Source organism: Neurospora tetrasperma (genome assembly GCF_000213175.1).
Source record: "Neurospora tetrasperma FGSC 2508 unplaced genomic scaffold NEUTE1scaffold_2, whole genome shotgun sequence".
Classification (NCBI taxonomy): Eukaryota; Fungi; Ascomycota; class Sordariomycetes; order Sordariales; family Sordariaceae; genus Neurospora; species Neurospora tetrasperma.
In genome coordinates, this window is record NW_009799100.1 from 1858637 (window position 1) to 1882550 (window position 23914).

Sequence of the window (23914 nt, forward strand, 5' to 3'; positions counted from 1 at the left end):
CCATCGCCCGGCTTGAAGAGGAAGATGACAACACCGACTGGCAGAGAACACTGAGGCCGATTGCCCCCGACAGCAAAAGTGTTGCGCATTCCCGCGAATCGTCTCTCGAAAAATTACAGTGGTCTGCTAGCAGCACTGTTCGCGGTGCCCATGCGCCCCAGCGACTAGTCGACCCCAAGTTATCCTCGTACGGCCATCACAGACAGACGTCCATCGTACACGGCATTGGCATCCAGCATTCGAGAAATGGGAGTCTTGCAAGCAACCACTCGAGCCCTCTCAGCCCCCAGATGATTGCCGCCGCCGGCGCAGGCATTTCCCCCGATCGAGCAGATTTACATGGCTTCTCGCGCAAGGACAACGACGGCTCTTCCATCGGCTCGAGGCCCCAGACGGCCCTGTCCGGAACGACGGCGGCATCGGTGCCCGTGATTCCCGAACGAACGTCGTCTGCTGCCGCTATGAACGATCTCACCGGCCAGGGCGGGCAAACGGGAACACCTAGAAAGCCAGAAAGGATGGCCAGCGGGAGGTCGAGGCGGGACCACTCGCACCACCATGCTCATTCGTCTCGGCACAAGGATGACCCGAAGACGGTCGGTGATTACGCGCTACACGTGCTCTTTACGTCCTTCATTGCGCAAGCGGAAGAGAAGTTGACGGAAATAACAAGCATTCCTTTCCACGACCCCGAACCTCACGTCGAACAAATATGCGGGCCCGGTGTAGACGCTGCCTTCGACCAGTCCATTGTTGCTCTTGGCCATCTTGCCAAACAAAAACCCAAGCCCTTGATAGACTTGATGATGCTTTGGAGGAAGAGCAAAAGTGATGCTGCCAATGAGGCCCGTGAGGCCCGCACGCAACTTCACCAAGCGCGGAGTCACCTCCCCGGCGCTGCTTTGCAAAGGAGGAATACCGAGCCCGTTCAATCTACCGGTCCTGGCCAGCCCGGAATCCAGCATGCCGAACAGGCCGATATTGCGCAAACCGTTGCTGTGGCTGAGCGCCGGTCCACCGCGTCCATTTACATCCTTTGCCGTGTTCTTCTTGAGGTCTTCACTCAGAGCACACTTGCTTCCATCACCCCAGAGATGGAGGACAAGCTTGAAAAGATCATTTTCCAGCAGCTCAAAAGTACCGAGCCTGATTCATTGCTAATTTCACCGCTGAAACTTGCAAATTGGAACCTCTTTGCTCAACTGTTAGGTGCTATGAGCGCAATCAGCTTCACGAGTGTGGCCGACCGGTTCATCAACGACCTGGAGCGCTCCATGCAAGAGCTCAACACCAAGATCTCCACCGGTGGGCGAGATGTCGAAAGCAGGATAGAGCTGGTTCTCATTGGAATGAAGCACCTTCGGATCAGACTCTCACCTCCGGATGCCTGGGAGCGCTCTTGTAATTTCCTCACTTCTCTCGGCAAGCTTTTCAATGATTCCCATGGCCAAAAGGTAAAGGCAGCCTTTTGCCAGGTGCTTGAAATGCTCGTGCTTCCCATTGCCGCCACGGCCAGCAGCAATGATCTTGCCTATCCGAAGTGGAAAGAGGTGGTGACAACCATCACGCCCCGACTAGCCCACATGTTTATGAGACCGCGGCACTGGACCTATTCGTTTGCCCTCACGGCGACGATGCTTTGCGCCGATGTGCCCGAAAATTTTGGTAGTCAGTGGATGCAGTTGATCTACCCGCTTAACAGCAAGCTCCAGGACCGCATGACCAGGCCGCTGTGCTTGCAGGCCATTTCTAGGCTCTTATGGACCTACCTTTATCGCACGAACGATAGCGTCGCCAACTCTACGAGGAAGTTGGATGAAGTCGTGAAAATTGCCCTTCCCAACACCAAGCGAGCCTTTAGCGCTGCAGACTTTTCGGTCACTGAGCCGCTGGTCCAGATTATCAGGCTTATAGGGTATAAGTACCCTGACTACTGTTTTCGCAACATTATATTTCCTTTGGTCAACGCCGACCAATTTGCATCCAACAAGGATCTTAAGATCGAGTTTCTTGACCCCGATAGAATGGTGGTTGGCATACACGCTTTTCTCGCGGTGATGGCGGACTTGGAGAAGGGAGAGCATGGAAAGCCGCCGTTCCCTCTGAATTATTCCTATTCGGCATCCCTCATGGACCGAATTTCTATTTTCTCCGTGCTCGCATACCCACACAGCAGCTTGGCGGCTACACCGGCTCTCGGTGTCGAAGAAGAGAGTCTCTCGAAACCGGTCCAAATATCAGTCCTGTCTGACACGGTGAAAGACTACTACAGCCGGTTTTGTGAAATACTCGGTAAAATCGCCATAATCTGCGATAACACATTTGGTGGACAGGCTGCCTTGGATGAAAAGTTCAAGGACGAAAAGTTCAATAGTCCTGGCCCCAAGACGCCCATGACAGACACTTTCAAGTTCTCTCGCCGTGATGATCAACAAAGCGCATACGAGCAGAAACAGGCATTCTATGAGTTGTTTCACGTCGCCGTCGAGGCCCTACCACGGTGTTTGTCGGTAGACATCCCCTTCAATACGCTGATCAACCTTCTGTGTACCGGCACCGCCCATGTCCAATCAAACATTGCGCGTTCATCGGCGCAGTCACTCAAGGCCATTGCTCGGCAGTCTCATGCCCAGCAAGTTACAATGGGGTTTGCCCGCTTTATTTTCAACTTCGACGACCGGTACTCGACCATGTCTGATGGTGGGATGTTGGGCCCAGGGCATATTGAAAAAACACTCATGCTTTATGTCGAGCTTCTTCACATCTGGATCGACGAGATCAGGCGCAAGACGAAAGATGCTGAGGCAGAGAGCGACGGACCTGGTGGGACTGACAAACGAGGCATCAAGCTTGACCTCTCGGGTATCTGGGCCGAGGTCGATCAAGTAGAAGCACATGGCTTATTCTTCCTGTGTTCGCAGTCCCGGCGTGTGCGGTACTACGCAGTCACCGTCCTTCGCCTGATCACCGAATTTGACGCAGCTTTGCGGAAGACAAGCAACCACGAAGAGGAAAAAACTACGAGACTGATCGACATTCTGGAGAACGATTCGATGCAGGTCATGAGCTTCAACGATGACCATCTCTCGGTAGCTGAGCGCAGCAGACTGGAGCGAGGTTTGCAAAACTCGAACAGTCAAGGAGCCTTACTTGAGCTCTGTACCAGTGATGTGTCCTATGATACCACACTTTGGTTCAAGGTTTTTCCAAACTTTGTACGGATTGCATATGACAAGTGTCCATTCACAGTCACCATCGGCCGCGACCTTGTCTGCAACAGAATCCTGCAGCTCTACCAGGCGATAGTCATAATTTCTGAGCCATCCGCAAGGATGTACTACGGGTCTGATGGAAGCAACTCTCGAGTGGTTAGGACCCCAACCACGCAGCCCGAGGTGCTTGTTGAGCAGTTCAAGCTGTATCTCGTCTTTGCCTGCACGACGCTAGCAGACCCAGGCAGTGTTCAGTCGAGCTCGGCACAGAATGGTCAACACGGCCGGAAGGGCTCCAAAGCCTCTTCAACCGTTGACAAAATTGTGACGGCGCGAACATTGTTCAAATATCTAAACCCCTTACTTGGGGCATCACTCAGTTCCGTCAGAGATGCTGCGGTTACTGCAATGGGCTCAATCAACATTCACATTTACCGCACCCTTCTGGAGGAACTATCGGGACACGTCTCCCGGTGTAACGACGAAGCACGGGCACGAATCCAACCACACCAGCGCACCAACAGCAACCCGAGGCGTAACCGGAAGATGGATTTGGTGCGAACTGAAATCACTCACGTCTACAAGCTGACGGCACATTTCTTGAAACTACCAGAGGTGTATAATGACGAATGGATTCTGAACAATCTAGTCACTTATGCCAAAGACCTCAAACTGTTCCTGATGGACGTCGAAGTCCAGATGGATTGGGAGTTCCAGAGGTTAAGGCGGCATTACTGTGGCCTCATGGAAGAGCTTTTCGAAGGCATCAACCGAACGAAAGACCCATCGCGCTGGATGACGTTTGAGTCCCGCAAGTCGGCCTTCACGCTAATGGAAGATTGGTGTGGCTTCTCACCCAACCAAGCGCAAATCTCCCAAAGGGAAGCTACCATGCGACAGTCTGTCATCAATGAGCAGGGTGCAGGCGAGCGTGGCAATGTGAGCGCCGCCATGGAAATCGAGAAAAGAAATTTGCGGACAGCTGCCCTCAGTGCCATGGCATCGCTTTGCGGAGGTCCTATTCGTGTGCTTACCGAGAGCGGCTCGTTTCTCTACTTCGACGCGCGCCGTATGCTGAACTGGATTGATGCGATCTTCAACGCGGAAAGCAATCGCATCAACCTCATCGGACGGCGGGCTCTCAAGAACCTCATCGTTCACAACCAGCAATATCCCGCTCTGTTGGATCATTGTATCTTGAAGTGCTACACGACCGAGGTCCCCAAGGTGTTGGCTAGTTACTTCACGGTTGTGGTAGAAGTGCTTTCGGAGCATGTCGACTACCCCTGTCCATTCTGGAAGCTCCTCGGTCTCTGCTTATTCACCTTGGGTAACGATCAAAGTGATATACGGTCCAAGTCGGCACAAGTCTTGCGCACAGTTGAAGAGCGGCAACAACCGGCGCGAAACTCCAAGATACAAGACTTTGATATCAGCATATCTGATAAAACCAAGGCTGTCTACAAACTTGCTCAGTTCGAAATATCCAAGCGACTGGCTAAACAACACACTGAGTTGGCATTTTACATCTTTTCCGAGTTTACTTACTACTTTAAGGAGGTAGGGTCAGTGGCCCAAAGGAACGTGGTTGCCATCATCCTTCCTTGGATTCAGTCAATCGAGCTGACCGTCGACCCCAATGGTGGTCCAACCGCACAATCATATGTGCTTCTTGCCAACCTCCTGGAAATCACCATCAAGTCGAGCGCAGCCCTGCACAACGAGGTCCAGGCACTCTGGCAGGCTCTGGCGACAGGTCCTCACCCGGGCAATGTGAGGCTGATTCTGGACTTCATCATGTCCATTTGCCTGGAACGACGGGAGCAAAATTTTGTTGAATATGCCAAGCAGATCGTGGTCTTCCTCGCTAGCACTAGCAGTGCCCCTGGAAACGAGGTGATAGAGTTTCTGCTCATGCAAATTACGCCAAAGTCCATGGTAACTAACGACAAACGGGAAGCCGTGCCGCCGCCGCCTGATATCAACACCTTGCCTTACTGTGCAGATCTCTCAGAGGTGCTCCCCATAGGGACAAAACAGGCTGGCTTCTCTCTAGGACAACTATCTTTGATACTGCTAGTTGATCTTATGGTGGCTCCAGCTTGCCTTGTTCCTGATAATGTGCCTGTGTTACTTCAGGTGGTCACGGTGCTATGGGATCACTACACTGCGCTTGTCCAAGAGCAAGCCCGTGAGATGCTGGTGCATCTTATCCACGAACTGGTTATTTCGAGACTCGATGACGACGTTCCCCAGTCCAGAAGAGAAAGCATCGAAGGTCTGATCGATGCTATTCGCCGCCATGACCGGTCTGTAGTGTGGGGCTACGAAGATAGCAATGGCAATGTTGGCGCTCACGACAACAAGGTGCCCCCGAGCATGGAATATCTGACCGGCGAAATGGTCAAGACTTTCGAGATTACATTTCCCGGCATCAAAGAGAAGTGGGGCAGGCTCTCCCTGACTTGGGCAACATCTTGTCCAGTTAGACATCTTGCTTGTCGATCGTTTCAGATCTTCAGGTGCATCTTGACGTCTCTTGATCACTACATGCTAGGGGACATGATCGCCAGGCTCTGCAGTACTATTTCTGACGAGGATACTGAACTTCAGAAATTCTCAATGGAAGTGCTGACGACTTTGAAGACACTCGTGGCAAAGTTGGATGCCGACAAGCTACTCACTTTTCCGCAGCTGTTCTGGACCACATGTGCATGCTTGGAGTCCATCAATGAGTGCGAGTTTCTGGAGGCGGTCGAAATGCTCAATGAGTTTCTAGATAAGCTGGACTTCCATTCGCCGACCGTTCGGAGGGTATTGCTCGATGGCCAGCCTTCTAAATGGGACGGCGCGTTTGAAGGTTTACAGCCTCTTCTGTACAAGGGTCTACGGTCTTCTAGCTGTCTGGATTTGACCTTGACAATACTCGATAAGCTTATTCTGCTTCCCAGTGATCCTTTGATAGGAGACGGTGGCCGCTTCTTCTTTACTATTTTGGCTAACTTTCCTCGCCTCCTGTACGCCATGGAGGAGGAGTCCCCTGATCCAGCTGTTGTGCCAACCGTCGAGACTCTCTTACACATCGCTGATGTTCAGGGTATGCGGAGCATTGCTGTCGCTTTGGATGAATATCTCGGACACCGATATGCGTCTACCAAGGATTTTGTGGTCCAGCTGTACGCAGCTCTACGGGAGTATTACTTGCCTGATCTGGAATTCCAGATGCTCACAATGCTGATGGGGTTACTGACCAATGCCACCGCTTGGGTCAAAATTCACACCATGCGGATCCTCCGGGTCATCATAACTGAGGTGGACATGAAGAAGCCAGAGATTGCTAGCCACGGGTCTGACATGATCTCGCCGCTTCTGCGCCTGCTCCAAACCGAGTACTGCATGGAGGCTCTCGAAGTGCTCGACAACATCATGAGCATGTCTGGCTCATCTATGGACAAGCACCATCTCCGAATGAGCATGACACGTCTCACCTCCAAAGCCGTCCGAAAAGAATACGAGCGAGCACAGAGCCTGTTCGGCATCCCGGAGGCGTCTGGTTGGGCTATCCCCATGCCGGCACGCAAGACCGAGTCGACGCGCGCAAACACCCACGCTGTATTCTACATGTGCCAAATGAACTCCCAGAGTATGGACGGTGGCATGCCCGAGAGCGACATCCCTACGCCTGCCGAGATGGAATTTGAATTCGAGTTCCACGATGAATATGCCTATGGATACCTCCCTGTTTCCGATAGGGCTGATACCATGATGTCAGACGACGCACGCGGGCTGGAGCATGCGCCCATGGGTGATCTCATCTCCAAGCTGGATAGTCTTGATGACTTCTTCGACGGCCTGTCGTCGACTGGCCCGCCTAGTGAAGGGCGATCATCCAGGACCGTTACAGAGTTCTCTCCGGATAGCTTCGACTTGGGTGCGCAACTTTATGACGAGCAAATCCTACCCATACTACACCAAGCGTCGGCATATAACAACAATAACAACATCACTGCGGCCTTCCAAAGCGGTTTTGCGGATAGACCAAGCTTATTCTCGGGAGGCGGGCCTGGACCAGCTGTAGTCGCGGGGTCTACCACTTCCTCGCCCATAAGCCCCTCAATGATGCACCCTGCCACGTTTGGCAGCATCAGCAGCATTGTAGACGGAGACACCGGAGGAGGACCGGGTGGTGTAGTCATCACCTCGCCTACGGCATCGACCACCTCCACCTCCACATCCACATCCACATCCACCTCGCAACTCCGACCATTCCTGATGACCAACACCCGACCGGGACTGCATGCTAGGTCCATCACCTCCCCCTCGGCTCCGCCCTCGTACCTCGCCAACATCGGAGACTTCAACTCCGATGACGACGAGGGTATGGCCGAATATCCAGAGGACATCGGCGTCTTCTCCGATAATGACGAAGACCAGTACCAGAGACCTTCGACGGCAACCGGCACCGGCACAGGCGTCCTGCACTTCCACCACCCGAACTACCACATCTCATCATCTACCAGCGGGGCGGTACACGGTGCCTATTATAGCAGTGGCGGAGGAAGCGGTAGTCACAGCGCCAGTCCAAGCATCAGCGTCGGGCCTGGGCCGGCGGTGCCGCTTCACCCCGTGACATCACCATCCTTAACAACATCAGCAACAGACGGCTCCTCATCCAAGCTCGAAAGCATGATCCGCCCCTTTGCGCAGAGTACCCGATCCCGCATGCGCCGGTTGACGGGCGGAGGAAGCAGTCGGTCGAAGGAGGAGAGGCTGGTGGCGGTGGCAGCGGCTACGGGACCGTTGTCGCCACAGGTACCGAAAGTGCCGAACGCGTTTTTGCCTTTGGGTCATCAGCCACAGCAGCCACAGTCAGGTTCGAGTGCCGGATCGGGATAAGGCTTAGGACAAGCTCAGGGCCAGGGACAAGGGTTACAAGGACAGGGACAAGGGCAGGGGCATTCAGGGCGTATGTAATCAGTCGCGAGCGCAGACTCCGCTACATATTCGCGGGGGAGCTGCAGATGATGTGATAAGATATAAAGGGGAGATAGTCCGGGGAATGCGGTGCTTTTCTTCATCTTTGTAACTGGAGTACATACGTGGGGTAATAGGATATGGGAAAGCGCTTGGGATGAGGGATACCATGGGAGGAATTGTCTTGCTTTTACATGGGATATATGGTAGGCTGTGTATGTTGAATGAAACTCTCACGGATTTGGACAGTCGCAATTACTTTCTGTGGTGGTCACACTACTGTCAGTGACCATCTCCCATTGTCGATTGTCGAGAGGGAGGGAGGCATGAAAGGGGCGCCTAAAACCGGAGATTAAATATACTCGTTCGGACACAACCCCCGTCATGGTGACCGGAGGCGTCTTCCTCAACCCTCCTGAACCACAAGCCTCTGATTCCGATAGTAGGCTGCCGGAGATCACAATTCTATGCTTTTGTTTCCGAACAATTTGTCTTGTCTGAGCGGTGAGCATTCTCTTCAGCTTCCTCTTGCAGTCAGCCATGTGATCGGACCACCGCAGATACACTGTCGAGTGAATCTCGATGCCGTGCGTGGCTCTTGTCGCTTTCTGGTATTGATATTCGCAGTTGACCCACTCAGCTAGACGTCTATTGGCGGTTCGCTGCGAGTACGATAGGGCTGAAGGCCTTCCTGTCCCATCTCATCTTCTCCCTCCAATCACCACCACCGGAACTGTTTTGGTGCTTTCCGTCACTCAATCCACGCCGTTCAGCCAGTTGGAAAGCAATAAATGGATCATCAGTGCTAAGCTGATCCGATCGACGACGCCAGGGAGTCGGTGTCGCCTACGAATACTGGCCTAGCCCTAGCAGGCAAGTACGGCGTCGATAAGGTTCCCTGTGCTTCTAGGTATACGTGTATTCGTACCTCTACTACCGTGGGTTGTTCCTTGGACCGGCGACATACACGTGTAGAATCCTCTGATTTCCGGCTCCGCCATCGTCTGATCAGGTGTCGTGCCGACGCTCCTCTCGCCGTTCTTTTTTTTTTTTTGTTTTTTTGTTTTTTTTTTTCCGAGTAACGACTTTCGCACGTCTCTTCTCTGCTACATCCGTTTCATCGTGTTTCTAATAGCAACACGCCACTTGACCTATCACGAATCTGCTGTTGTTGTTTTTTTTTGTTCCCGCACGCGAGCGAGCTATTAGGCAGTCAATTCGATTTGGGATTCTGGTAACTGGGTGCGGTAGACGCATATCCAACCACTGTATACCTTCCAGGGATTTTCGCCCTGTGGACTTTTGGGGCGTTCAGCAGCAATCATGGTCAGGGCAGGAAGGCAAAAGGTCAGAACGGGCTGCTATACATGCAAGTGCGTAACTTTGTTTATTCTATCTTGCATCCCTTCCGGTCCCTTCGGTTCTCTTGAAGCGCTTATCATCTACATATCCCTACCCACTTCATACAATGAGGCTACTTCGCTCGGACCTGCCCCATATGCTGTTGGCATGATGTAACACATAAACCATACTACCACTGAGTCACCACATCCCAGCCTTGCCCTACCGAGCACCGCAACCGTCATGATGGCACTCAACAGATACTCGGCGTCTCACCTCGGTCCATTCTCATATATATACCTACCTGCTGCTCGCTATGAGAGAATCAGAGAAGGATCCATAGGCTAACAAAGAGCACGCTGCCCTTTGCACTTGCTCCGTCATGACAGGATCCGCAAAGTAAAATGTGACGAGACCAAGCCGAGCTGCCTCCGCTGCACCAAGACAGGCCGCAGGTGTGATGGCTATCCAGCCGCTCCGTTGCATTCGCAGTCATGGCAGGAGCTCTTGGCCAAACGGCCCATCATCCCGGCCATGACGCATCGTCACAACTCCCAGGAGGGCCGCGCCCTCGAGTTCTACCGGTGCGTGCTCGCGCCCACCTTCTCCGGCTCCCTAGACGACGACTTCTGGACCCACGTGGTCAGCCGTGCTAGCTACCAGAATCCCGTCGTCCGCCATGCCGTCGTTGCCATCAGTTCCATCTGCGAGCTCATCGGCGACCCCAGCGTCAAGGGGCAAGCCCTCGTCAAGTTCCCAAAGGGTCGATATGCCATCGGCCACTATAACCGCGCCCTCCAGGATATATCCAAGACGGATGATGAGGCCATGGTCATCTTTGTCTGTATTTTGTTCGTCTGTATAGAAATCCTTCAGGGCAACCGTGAGGCGGCCATCTCTCACTGCCATCATGGCGTCCAGATCCTTAACCAGCTGAACGGGGGCAAGAGCAAAGTAAACTCGTCAAGTTCCATCTTGTCGCGGGACCAGCTTCTAAACCCCTTTGCCCGTCTGAGCATCTTCCCCTTCTTCTATGGCAGCACAGTGGACGTCTTCCCCAACCTTCTCCGGCACGGGTCCGAGGCGCCAGAGTCAGACGGTACCTACGGCTCCTCCTCCGCCGCCACCTCGGCATCCGACAGCGCCCTAACGGTGCTCGACGAGCTACGCTCCGGTCTCGACCTCCTCGTCGCGCGAGCCATGCGCTTCCTCCGCTCCGCCGACCTCTACCGGATCGGGCCTTCGCGGCACGTGCCCGTCCCCTCCCACATCCTGACCGAGCAGGCCAATCTGACCAAATCGATCGATGACTGGCTGGTCCGCTTCACCATTTTCAGCGCACTGCACTCGCCCACCGAGGACGCGGCGGGCTTGTTCTACCAGATGCGCATGAAGAGCTACATCACCAAGATCTGGATTGCCACGGCGCTCGACCGTACCGAGATGGTGTACGACCGGTTTGTTCCCCTGTTCCGCGAGATCGTTGATATGGCCGGCCGCTATCTGGTCGCCGAGAAGAGCCGACCGCGAGGACCGTCACCACCTCGGGCAACTACTGCCACCGAAGAGGATGGTGGTCCCGCATCCCCGACCAACGCCAACGCCCAGAAACCCCGTTTTGTCTATGAAATGGCTTACCTCCCTATGCTCTATTTCGTTGTCATGCGCTGCCGGCACCTCGAGACCCGCGTGACTGCTTTAGAGCACATGACCACCCTATCAGCGTTGCACCAAGGACTCTGGGACTCAACACTAACCTTTTGCATCGGCTGGCGACTCATTGAAATCGAGCATGGCGCTGACCGGGAGACACTCTTGCTAGCCATGGCGCAGGCAAAGAGTTTTGGGCAGTCCATGTCCCGTACTTATTCTCGTCTAGCACCAGATTCCAATTCGTTGGTGGGGAGGATGATGCCCGGGACGACACCGATGCCCCCCGACAGGATGAGACTAAGGGAGTGTGTGATTACAGGTGATCATACCGTGGAACAAAAGGATAGCCCGGGCTCGGGCTTGAGGACGGGGTATAGAAGGGTCATTTTTCATGTGTGGAAGCCGGAGCGTGAGGGCGGGGTGGGCACGTTTGAGGAGTGGGTGCCGATTTCGGAGCCGCCGCCGATGAGGGATATGTGTTATGACTATGAGTTTGCGCAGGCGGCGGCGGCGGAGACGGAGGGGAATGAGTTGGTTGAGGTCAAGTTGGAGCCTAGCTTTGGTTTGAGCTTTGTTGAGGCAAAGCCCAATTTCGGCTCTTATTATGTTGATTCGAGAGGGGACCATGATCTACCGACTAGAACTATGCCCCCGGTTTATGATGGCTTGAGGTTGGAGGCTGTGGTGTAGTGTAGATGGAGATAATGATGGTACCGGTGTGATGGTGACTCGGATGAGGGAGAAGTTTCCATTTATTTTCTATGTGGACATGAGATAATGGGAGGTTTGGATTCTTGTCAAAAGAATAATGGGCAACCGGATAAGGGGCAAATGGGTCTTTAATAACTTGGAGAATACCCGATGCAGAAATGGAGGTGTTCTTCTTGGCTTAGATCTGAACCCAAAAACGCCGGTTGCAGCATATTGCAGGGTAAGTCCGTTTGGCTCGTTGATAGAAATTTCTGTATTCATAGGAGCGGACAACGGAACTAAGTACTTGAGTATAGGGAAATTTGTAGTCAAAAGGGCTACTGAGCGACGTATCGAAACCCATAGAGTAAAGACAACAGACTACATCGTTAAGGTCTTTATCATCATTCATCAACTCCTCCCATTTCAAGCAGCAACACCAACCTCTACCGCCCCCATCCTCAGTTCAGGAAGGCTTTCCTGCTTGGTAACCTCCACAACCCCTTCTTCCTGTTCTGCATGTACCAGCTCCTCTTCTTTCTCCTCCTCCTCCTCCTCCTCCTCCAACTCCTCCGGCCCCATCGGGAACTCACTCCCAGCAATATTGCACTGCCTAAACAACCTCACCTCGCTCTCCTCAAACGCTCCCACAACACTATGCAACGTGCCCCTATTGTGAAAGATGACCAAATCGCCCTCCTCCCAGTCATGCGCATACACCAAGCCCGGCGCAATCCCCGGCCTCTGTAATCCATAAACAATCTCCCTCACTTCCTTCAAATCCTCCACCACCGTCCCATCCCCAAGGTGTAGCCTCCTCACCGCGCTAGGATGTACCTGCAGCGCCAGCTTCCCCGTCACGGGATTCCGCCAGCACATGGGCAAGATCTGGATTTTGTCCTCTTCAATCTCGGGCAGTTCCTCCAGTGGCATCTCCTTCCCCTCCGACACTAAGCCCAGACCGGTGCTGCGTGACTTGGCGCTCGACATCCACACGTACGGATGCGGCGCATACTCGACGCGGGTCGAGCGCGCAAAGGCTTTTTGCGCTTCCGAGAGGATGTCGTACATCTTGTACCCGGACACGAAAGCGGTGGTGCCGAGGGGAACATCCAGCTCGTCGCCGGTGCCGTCGTCGTAGACGCACATCTGCCTGCGACCTTTGGGGACCTTGACGGCTAAGAGCGTGGTCACCATGGGAGGGGCGCGGGCGACGCCGCCGTAGAGAGCGGCATCGATGTGCCACCGGTAGAAACGCGTGTGGGTGAGGTCGTGGGAAGCGGGGATAGAGGTGGAGTGAAATGTGCGGTGGTGAGGGTGGCGGAGCTGGATGTTGGACAACCCTTCGTAGGTGGGGACGAAGCCGTTGCCGATGACTTGGACTTGGGGCTGGTGCGGGATGGTCTTGAGGTCGGGGTGGAGGATGGATTTGCTGCCAACCGAGCCCGAGTCGGTGTTGCCGTGGCCGTAGAGGGGGGCGGCGAGAGGGTCGAAGCGTTGCGTTAGTTCGTACTGGGCGCGCGGGCTGACGTGGGATTGGGACTTGATGACGAGGACTTGGTGGGTGAAGAGGGCGGTGCGGAGGATGGCGAAATCGCGGTCTGTTTTGGGATATAAAGTCAGTATGGATGGGTTTGAAACAAGGAACAAAGCCAGGCTTCAAGCTGAGTGGTGGCCTTACCGAGGAGGTTACCGATTTTACGGGTATTCTCCCATGTGAATGGTAGATATCAAATTGCCATGACGACGAGTAACGAGTTTCACGTTGATGCAGCCTTACCAGTTAAGTTCTCAATGTCGACTCCTGTTACCGTAGCTCCAAAGTCGAGCTTGGAGCCCTCGGGATGGGCAAGGGGGGTGATGACGGGTACGGTAGTGTCGGAAGCCATTTTGGATAGATTATTGTTTTGGTACGGTGTGACAGTCGTATATGGTGCCAAGAACTTGAGATGCACTTGATGCTATCAACTAACTTCAGACTCCAAGAGAACGGTGACAGGCCGTCATTTGTTACTTTTATACTTGAGATGCAAGCCCCCCCTCCTATCAGTTATCTGATGTTGCAGCCGTCTCATGGTGGAGTCGGCCGAGTCCGATGACGGCACAATGCACACATATGCGAAAAAGGCGGGGAGGCGGCGGGCGATCCTCAGGAACACGGGCATGCCCACATCCGGGAAGTTGGGAACTGTAGTCTGCAGTGCGGCTGCCCGGTTAGTGTACGCTATGTAGTGTACTGTGGTACAGTATGTGACTGCAGTGGTATTTGGTCCAGGAGACAACGGCGATCACTGACTGAGTGACTGTTCCCCACCGCTGCAACCACCAAGAGATAACGGACGGGGTTCTGGCTGTATCTCCTTGGCGGACCTTCCATACCTCTACCGGCCAACGGCGCCATCCGGCAAACAGCGATCAATGTTGCCCACCGCATTTTGCAGCCTTCATACACAGCCCGACGGCGGTTTGCTTCATGTTTTTGTGTTATCGGTCTGTAGGTATCTGCAAATGTTAATTGCACCAAACCGCATTATTATCTATACGATGGTTGATAAGTGAGTGGGCTTCCGTTGTTAGCTAGCTCCGTTATTGCCGATGTGACGCTACGATAAGGCCAAGGCCGGAATGCCGCCACGAATTCATGACAGGCGAGAATTACAGGTCCATTTTAAAAGGAAGAAGACGACTTCGATGCATCTCGGTTGAAAATGGTGGAAGAAGATGTCGAGGCATCGTGGGGAAGACGAGTAGGAAAGGGGAATAGTTCGGCTACCCGCGGGTCAATTTAGTGCAGTCAAGAACTGGACACTATATGCTTGAGATTTGGCCTGAAAGAGTAACCATTCAAAAACCCCTTGTGGTGTAGTTGGCTATCACGTTCGGCTGTAATTGTCTAGATTGTATACCGAAAGGTCACCGGCTCGATTCCGGTCGAGGGGAATAACTTTTACCACCTTTTTGGCTTCTTATGCTTTGCCGTTTTATCCTTTTTGTTTGTGCAACTATTCCCCTTTTGCTCCGTTGTGTGATTTTTCTTTTCGTAGTTGACTAGCAATTTTCTTGTCTATCATTGTCGCTCATCCTCTTTTTTTTTTCTTTTTTTTTTTTTTATGAAATGTTGTTGTCCTTGAACATTTGATGATGGTTACATCACCAGGTCTTCAGTTAATCAACTTGAAAAGAACATTGTCCTATAACGCAGGCATAACATCAGACAAAGTGCATCGAAGTGAGCTGAATGCAGTGGTTTCTCATCCAGATAGAATTCACGAGTACTACGAAACAGATTACATCCAACAATATCGGGTATCACCATCCTCCTCATGGTCAAGGTTCATAAGGTGTCGCATCCTTAAAGATAAGATGCGGCTTGCGCTTCGCGATATCCAAGATTGTATCCGCAAAGACTCCGTTTGCCCAAGCGAACCAGCTTCCTAAGTGTCGCAAAAATCATGTCAGCTTTGTTCACGTCTCCCGACCATCCTGTCCTGGGCTGGAAGAGTTCTTACGCGTATAAGAATGCGACCAGTTCACATCAATGCTCTCATGAATCAACCCAAGCTTGCTCGTGTTCAAAACCAGGTTCAAGCACTTCATGATTTCATCGTCATCATCTGATGTCTGTGCCTGCACCAAAAGGCTCATGGGCCATGCATTCTGCAGGCCGATATGTGGGCCTCCGATGCCCATAAACTCTCTTCTCTCCAGGTAGTACGGATTGCCGTTCTTCTCCAGCAGCATCTTGCGCGTGTTCTGATATGTCGTGTCGCCTACCGAGACATAGCCCATCAGCGGCAGCGCCAGTAAGCTAGGATAGTTGGCATCGTCCATCATCAAGGCGCTACCGTAGCCGTCAACCTCATACGCAAACACGTCGCCGTACTTGCGATGGTGGACCACGCCGTGTTCCCAGATACCCTCCGTGATCGTCTTACTCCATGCTTCCGCTGTCTCTGCCCGTGTCACATCCTTTTTATTCCCCGTCGTCCTCAACAGAGCCGCAGTCCGCTTGAGCTCCGTAGCCATCTGCGCATTGGCAGGGATGAAGAAGCCGAAGATGGTGGCATCGTCGCTGGGCCGGAACGCCGAGCGGATCAGCCCCGTTCCGTTGTTCAGCGGGTTGCCGATTCCGCCAAGATTCAGTGTCTCGGTGCCCGTGTCGGTGCGTCGCTGAAATGTGTACTGGTTGCGCCGGTACGAGCCCGTCTCCGTGTCAAACGTGCTCTTGCTTTGCGCCTCGAGAACGTCAAACACCGAGTCCAGCGCCTTGTACCACCGCGCATTGAGGAAGGCGGTGCTCTTGGTGTGGGCGTAAAAGGCGTTGGCCAGCGCGAGAAAGTGCGCGAGCGAATCTAGCTCGTACTTGCACTCGAAGACGGAGGAAGGGTCAAAGGCCGGGTGAACGGTGTCGTCTTGGCCGTTCAAGGTGACAGGCAGCCCGGAATGGGGCGGTGGCTGGAAGGCATTGCAATAGGGCGACTCGATCACGTACTCGCTTTGGGTGTTGATGGCGCCGAGGATGAGGTCGAAGATGGCCTTATCCTTGGAAGCCAGCTTCTGATACGGCTTCAGCTGGTTGGTGCTGTCACGTAGCCACTCGGCCAGAATGTCGCCCGTGATGATGAATGACTGCGGCCCTTCCCACTTGCCTGGGTCCTCGTACGTACCAGTCCATGGATCATCGTCGACAGGGCTGTCAGTCACCGTCGTCGTCTTCCTCTTTTCCTTACCGTCCCTGCCATTGGTATGGAATTTGACGGTGGTATCCGTAGTAGATGGAAAAGTGTTTTCGAAAAGACGTGCAAGGTCAGGGTTCTTCATGCGGGATGTGACATCCTTGATAACCTTCTCGATGGCGTCAGACTGAAAGGTCCGGCACCTGACATGAGGGCGCTGGAAAGGGAGGGAGAGAGGACCTTCGCTATAGGGCCGGCTGTCCACACGAATTAGCGACTGCGCCTTACCCAAGGCATGCTGAACTCACTGGGGATAAGTGGCATAGGATGCATAGTCTGGGCAAGCAGTCTCGTCGAATTTGCCCTTGATTGGCACCTGGTCCATATCCCATTTGAGCTCTGATGCCTCTACCACTGCCGGCCTCAGCAGAGGTATCGACCAAGGCAATAGCAGCGATAGCCAGGAAGTGGCGCGAGTCATAGCACTGGCTGACGTATTTCTGAACTGTTGGTTATATGGCTGCCAACGTGGTGATTGGAGCGGCTTCGCAGCTTGGATGGTTCAACTTAAGTGGTGGTGATATGGGGAATGCTTCTTGGACTCGCGATCCTTCTTGCAGATGAGAAGATTGACCCAAGCCAAGAACCAAAGCTCTGGGGCAAGAGGCTAATCATGGGTAAACCGAAACCTCGAAAAACGAAAGGGAGCAACAATACAACGTTTAGCTTGCCAACCTCCACTTGGTATGTATGAGCGAGTGACGTCGGAGCGAGACGGGAACTCGAAACCGCGATGTCCACGAGACCACTAGAATAGTGATTGCCTCCCTGCAGTTCCCTAACGTGTAACGTCTTGGCGGGGAAATAGAGTTCTGTTAGTTGCTGTCAGTGATTTCGTGCTGTAGCGGGGTGGCAGGCACAAGCCGAGAGGGCTCCAATGTTTAAGTTACTAACAGCATACTAACAACAGGAGCAAAGTGTAATTACACCAAGCCATGCTAATCAGGGCGCAACATCCTACACACATTCTTCATAACCAAATCCTTTCCTGATTACAACAATTATCTGTATCGAGTTATGAGAGAGGTACTCTCCCAGCAAACCATTTCAGGCCTCCGTCCTCTGCCACCGATTTCAGAATCGTTTTGTGCTGACTAGATCGCGTAGTTCCTTTGCATGATACTTGATGCTTGATGTGCCTCGCCGCTCGTTGTCCTCTGTTCAGACAACTTTCAAATTCAAATGCAAATCCATGCAACGATGTTTGATACATCGAGGGATAGCCTGATATCCTAGCCACGTCGCTGAAAATTTAATTTTCCTAGAAGCCCTCGTCCATCCCCTCCGGTGCGGCGAACATCGCATTCACAGCCATCCCCAACGTGTCAGCGCGCGTCGGGGCACGACCATTGAATTTGCCACCTCCGCTATGGGCTCGGTTGTTCAGGTATGCGTGCGCATCCTCCACAACCCCTTTCTGGACCGACGCTGTGAACCGCGCCGGGTCAATAATGTTCATCAACCGATGCGTCACATAGAATCGGCCCAGAGTGTCAACTTCAGTCCGCACCGCGTCCCGCTCAACTAACGCCCACCCCCATCGCGCCTTGTTGTACTTTTCGATCTCGTTTCTTGACATGACCTCTTCAATAAAGACTGGACCCAAGGACTCCGGGGCGACCACGTTGGGTGGCATGGGCGGAGTAGACCGGACGGTCTGGAAAAGATTACCCTTAAACCGGATATTCATCCCGTGGGTATCCGTAGCAATCTCCGATACAAGCATGACAGCGTTCGTCTCAGTACCACCATTGTTCTGGCCGTTGCCAACATGGCCTCCAACGACGCGTACAGGATCCCCGACACGGATCATTTCAGCCCCGAGATAGACTCCTTCGTGGAAGAGGGTATCTTGGGCGCCACTGACGTTCGAATTGTTCAGTTTGTTGAATGTGGAATAGCAATCATTGATGTACTTGGCCGCCAACTTTGACGCTTCGAGTCCGACGGTCTGCCTGGCGATGTCTAGCTGACTGGGATCCGTGAGGCCCAGACTCTGACAATATTGGACCGAGAAGGTCGGCCAGTCGATCGAGTCGTATGTCCGGTTCGCCAAGCTCGAGAAGTTCTCGCCAACACCTGGTACACTGAATGTGAGGAACGGGCGCATGGACTTGGCGTCGATATAAAAGCTTTGTTGTCCCAACGTCCGGTGGCCCAACGGTGCCACCAAGAAGTTAAAGGCCGCGTCTGGCGCAGGGCCTGGCGTTTGCCTCTTGGGAGCAATCGATAGGATCACGCCGAGCCTCCAAGCCTGATGCTTGTACCAAACCAACTCGCCTGCGCGGAAGACATTTGTGAGACTTGTAACCCCTGGGGCCGCAAATACCTGTGCCTGAGGGTTGCCCTGAGCTTGCTGCTGTCCCTGTTGCTGGTGTTGTTGCTGTTGAGTTTGTTGCATGATTTGTTGCGCCTGTTGCGCCTGTTGCATCTGTTGATTTTGTTGTTGTTGTTGCTGTTGCTGTTGCTGTTGCTGTTGCTCATGCTCTTTCTGCTGCTGCTCCTGCTGTTTTTGCTGCTGCTCTATTTGCAGCTGCCTTTGCTTTTGCCCTAGTACCTGTTGGATTTTCTGTGCGTGTTGTTGATCGGTTTGCCTCAGCTTCTGAGACTCGATCATCTTGCAGCACAGATCGCAGGAACACTGACTGTAGCCAGTGTGGTTGCTGAGCAGGAAGAGGGCGTGCAAGACGAAGTCACCGGGAGTCCGATAAACAGCCTTGCGGCCAGCCGGGTGACCGTATAGGTAGTAGTCTCTACCACCGTCCTTTCGGATGGCGCATCGCAGCTCGTACTCCTTGGGTAGAACGGCGAGCTTGTACTGCTTGTCGATTGGGAGGCCGAGTTGATGCTGCAAATGACCACCGATGATGACTTCCCAACGTTCAAGCTGCGCAACGTCCTGGTCCTCCTTGGGATCTAGTGCATTGTGGTCGAGGTTATCGTATCCCTTGCCATCACTGCGTGCGATCGTCAAGCCAAAGTAAAGATTCTTATCCTTGTCGTCGTCTTGGCCGTTGGAAGCCGACATGGTGACCATGACAGGCGCAGGCGGCGTCCTAATGACTGAGAATGGGTACGTAAAAGATGTCCTTCGCTTGAACCGTGAAAATCAACACTGTTGATTTGATAGGTAATGAAATGAAGAAAGGTTAAATGTGGGGAAGGGTTGCTTAAGAAACGATCTCAGCGATGCTGCTGCTTCAGTTTGGAGTTGCACAGTGCAATGGACGGGCTGTCGAGATCACGCAGACATAGTAGAAACACCACCACTGCAGGTACGTACAAGTAGGTCGGAAGCCCTGAAGTAGCACTGGCCACCTGCCCAACAGGTCTTGGGACGTGGTGTGTGTTCCCCTGCCAGCGCAGCAAATAACGGACGGAGAACTGACGGAAAGGAGGTTCAAGTCAGAGACACTTGACTACTAGGCAGTATCTGACACTTCGTTGGTACAATGTCCGTTGAGAGTTCCTGAAGGTTCTGAGAAATGTTTGGCTGGAATTTGGCAAACGTGACTGTCAAGATCGAAAGAAAGTCTCGAATGGAAAGTGAGCTCAACGCTGCGCCATGCCACGGTCCAGGTCGTTCAGGAACGCGCACAAGCACGGACCCCAAGTGCCCCACCATGTTGAGCTCAGGTCAGGTCGCGGGAGATATGGATGGTTCCACTCATGCACAACGCTCAGAGCCTCAGACCGTACCCCCCAGTCCGCCCCTGAGTGTGTACAAGATAATGGAACTTGGACGCATTGTAATGACTCGTATTATGTATGACCCAAACCACCACCCGCACACCAAACCCTTGAAGCATACCTACGTACTCAATCTGCCATCTTGTAGAATACGGGCACGAGCAGGGGTATTGATTCAGTAGAGGGTGCAGACTGTATATTGTGTAGAGCTCTGTTTTTTGGGGAAATCCCTCATACAGAAAATCTAATATCGAAGTAATACTAGCGTAGCCCGCTTACGTAAGGTCTAGGCTAGCTACTCTAATTACTTCTTTTATTTAATATACCCCCCTAACTAAATTAGAATCTAGGGAGGTTGTCGTTTTTAAAATTATTTATAGATTCTATACCCTTTCTATTCCTTTTCTAGTAATTACCTTTAAAGGTATCGCCTACTCCCTTTTTCTATTAATAAGGAAGGTTAACGGTACCCTTTTTAATAACTAAACCGCTAAGTCCCGTAGTTCAATAGTTAGAACGTCAGGGTATTATTCTTAATTATCCGTCTACTATCTCTTAAGTATATTTAAAAGTATAATTAGCGGATCACTTCTAAATAATATACCCGAAAGTCACAAGTTCGAATCCTGCCGGGACCAATCTTTTTACCTTTTTTCTTTTTTCTTCTTATATAATTAAGTTATTATATTAGTACCTCTTAATTTTTAGAAGTCATTTCAACCGTATAGTATAGGAAGGCTATTTATACTTATAATAATACCCTCCCAAATTTTTATCCCTTAATCGCTCTCTCTAATCAATCCTCTTCATCGACTATAATCAAATAGTTCGCTTTTATTATTACTAACTCCCTTCTCTATCCTTATCTCTCTCTAATATTTACTATATTGAATTATTTTATAAATTCCTAATATTTATATACGTTAAGCACTTTAGTAAATCTATCAGGAATTATTTTACCAGTAGGTACGTAATATATATTAATAAGGCTGCGTTATTGGCCTTCTCTAAGCTAATAATTATAAATATTAATATACTTAAGCTTAGTTTGGAGCTTAGAATTCTCTTTAGTAATAAGGCGTATCGTCTATTTATTATTACAACTGAAGGGAATAACCTCAATCCCGAATCGAAGGGTAAAAGAGTTAAAGAGCCTCTTAATTTATATACCTTTCTTTATTCCTTAAGTAAAGGATAATAACTCTACTTTAGTTATTAAAATAGTAATTGTATTTTACTTATTAATATACTAATCGATTATACTATTAAATAATTATATTGCGAATCCTTATAAACTTCTTCGGTTGTTAATATTATTAGTAAAGGAAATATTAATATAGATTTCAAATTCGTTACTTCCTCCTAATTAGAAGGTATAATAATTAGTACTGCAAAGGTATACCTTCACTCGCTCGATTATTGAATAATGAATTAGTCTAGAATTAATTAGAAAACGGGCTAGCCGGGATAGCGTAAAAATAATATTGGGTCTAATAATAATAGTAAGGTATAAAACTACGCTAATAGCCTATTAATACAATTTAATTACGTACTATATAGAGGATTAAAATTAAAAAATAAGCTCTTTAACTATTATAAGGGTATTAAAGGGTTTCTTCCTCTACTTAATTCCTTTAGTTATTTTAAAGATATACTCTCGCTATAATAACTAAAGTAAATAGCGTAGGCAGTCCCGAATAACCTTAATACTTAAAAATTACTAAATATTTTAACCGCTAATTAATTAATAGTATTGCTTAAAAGTAGTAATTACTCGCTCTACAAATAATAAATATTCTAATTTATAAATAAGGATATTATTATTAATATAAAAGAGAATAATAATACTCTCTTTAATTAATATATATAGTTCTATAAGGATAGAGGTAAGGCTAACCTCTATAAAAATTTTAATAAATTCCTTCTACTAGAATAGTAGAAAGCGCTATAACCTATAGAGAGCGTATAGAAGCTTTAATACTTTACCCTTACGGTCCTAATTGTGAAATAATTTTATATAGATAGTCTCGTCTAATACTATGTTAATAAAGGTATTAACCGCATTATACTATTTAAATTCGAAATTAAAATAGGCTATAATTACTATTATAATCCTAAACAATCGGATTATAAAGGAAGTAATATACGTTTCTCGTACGTTATTATATAATTATTAATCTCTTCAAACTATTAAATAAACTTTATACTTAAGGTAATACCCTTCTATATTAAACTTATATATATATATTTATATTAAGCCAAATAATTTAATAGCTATATTAGTATATTATTCATCCTTATCGACCTACGCCTACAATTTCTTCTCTTTGTAATTTTTTATATACTTTTATTTAGCCTTATAGAAGAGATTATTAAACGGATAATAATTAAAATCGTTATAAACCCAAGGGGGAGGAGGGAATTCTCGTCGGTAAAAATTAGCTAAAGTATTAAAGTCGTTATAACAATCTATAATATTTCTAATTAATTTCAAATCGTCGGAGAACTTCTTTCCTTCCCCCTTTTTACTAATAGCCGTATATCTTAATTAGTTAAAAGTTTCCTTATTAATAGGCTATCTATTATATAACTTAATATTTATTTTATTTAAAGTAATTAAGAAGGACCCGACCTAGTAGAGGTATTTATTATACATTAACCAGTTTTACTAGGAGCGTAACGTACTAAAACTATTAATAAGGAATAATATTAAATTTTCTAGGGGAGTAGAATAACCCGTTTCCTCTTCTTTATTTATTATTATACTCTATTAATCGTTTTACGGCTTAATTCTAATACTAGAGCTCTAATACCCTCTTTTTATTCCTCCTCTTATATATATATAAATTTAGTCAATTCGGAAGTTGCAGTACTATCGGCGGCGGGTAAGGATTTAATAACCGGATTAGTCTTTTTATCTTCTACTTTAACGCTTCTAATAGGTAGTAGATTATATATATTAAATTCTAATTAATAAATATTATTTAATTATACGGCCAATTCTTTAAGGGAAATATTAAGGGTATTATAAAATTTCTCAACTTTACTTATAAAGACTTTATCCTCGTTAAAAACTATATTTTTTATTATAATTATCTAATTTATATATAGGTTCCAAATACAATAAATATTATTAAATTAGTAACCGACTAAATACCTTACCTAAGCGCGTCGTTTGAGCTTCTAAATCCGTTTCTAACTGCCTAAAATATCGACTATAAATACGAAAGCTTTATAACTATAGACTTTAAAGTAGGACAATCGTAATACTAATTTTTACTAACCGCTATTACAATTAACTATATATATAATAAAGCGCTCTTCTAAGGACTTCTAATTAAACTCCTATTTTAAAATTATATTCAATAAATATACTACTGCTATTATTATTTCTCTCTAGAACTCTTATAGTAAATTTACTAACTCTTTTATTACTACCGACTTTTTCCTAATTATACCCCCCGAACATTCAACGCCGCCGTTCTATACTTAAATATATAGAGCCGAGGGTTCGAGAACCGTACCTCACTTTATTAAGAAGGTAGTAATACAGGGTTTATTTATAGTTATTTTATTATTATATTCGATTATCCTTAGTCGGATTTAGTAATAAAGTTT

General features: G+C 49.5%; 6 protein-coding genes across 6 annotated transcripts in view; 2 read left to right on the forward strand and 4 right to left on the reverse strand.

Annotated features, from left to right (window-relative positions):
* The window catches only part of NEUTE1DRAFT_38402 (uncharacterized protein), a gene marked incomplete at both ends in the record, with an annotated part of 9729 nt that extends 1621 nt beyond the window's left edge, over nucleotides 1–8108 (forward strand). The window contains one exon of the mRNA XM_009850443.1: nucleotides 594–8108. Coding sequence (XP_009848745.1) covers nucleotides 594–8108 — 7515 coding nt within the window. The remainder of the gene's footprint in view (nucleotides 1–593) is intronic.
* Nucleotides 8109–9509: 1401 nt separating this feature from the next.
* On the forward strand, nucleotides 9510–11790 carry NEUTE1DRAFT_59919 (uncharacterized protein; the record flags this gene model as incomplete). The annotated part of the gene is made up of 3 exons (XM_009850979.1): nucleotides 9510–9559; nucleotides 9917–11033; nucleotides 11097–11790. Coding segments are annotated over 3 exons (1860 nt in total), but the record flags the coding sequence as incomplete, so codon positions are not given.
* A 285-nt stretch (nucleotides 11791–12075) lies between these two features.
* Nucleotides 12076–13759, reverse strand: NEUTE1DRAFT_78605 (uncharacterized protein; the record flags this gene model as incomplete). Its single annotated transcript, XM_009850980.1, has 2 exons — nucleotides 12076–13471; nucleotides 13651–13759. 2 exons carry the CDS (start codon nucleotides 13757–13759, stop codon nucleotides 12297–12299), a joined length of 1284 nt encoding a protein of 427 aa, XP_009849282.1.
* Nucleotides 13760–15335: 1576 nt separating this feature from the next.
* NEUTE1DRAFT_99182 (uncharacterized protein) lies at nucleotides 15336–17027 on the reverse strand (the record flags this gene model as incomplete). The annotated part of the gene is made up of 2 exons (XM_009850981.1): nucleotides 15336–16803; nucleotides 16855–17027. The coding sequence occupies 2 exons, from the start codon at nucleotides 17025–17027 to the stop codon at nucleotides 15336–15338; spliced, it is 1641 nt and encodes a 546-aa protein (XP_009849283.1).
* Nucleotides 17028–17867: 840 nt separating this feature from the next.
* NEUTE1DRAFT_145094 (uncharacterized protein) lies at nucleotides 17868–19726 on the reverse strand (the record flags this gene model as incomplete). The annotated part of the gene is made up of 1 exon (XM_009850982.1): nucleotides 17868–19726. One exon carries the CDS (start codon nucleotides 19641–19643, stop codon nucleotides 17868–17870), a length of 1776 nt encoding a protein of 591 aa, XP_009849284.1.
* A 1936-nt stretch (nucleotides 19727–21662) lies between these two features.
* NEUTE1DRAFT_39505 (uncharacterized protein) lies at nucleotides 21663–21821 on the reverse strand (the record flags this gene model as incomplete). The annotated part of the gene is made up of 1 exon (XM_009850494.1): nucleotides 21663–21821. A coding segment is annotated over one exon (159 nt), but the record flags the coding sequence as incomplete, so codon positions are not given.
* Nucleotides 21822–23914: the final 2093 nt, after the last annotated feature.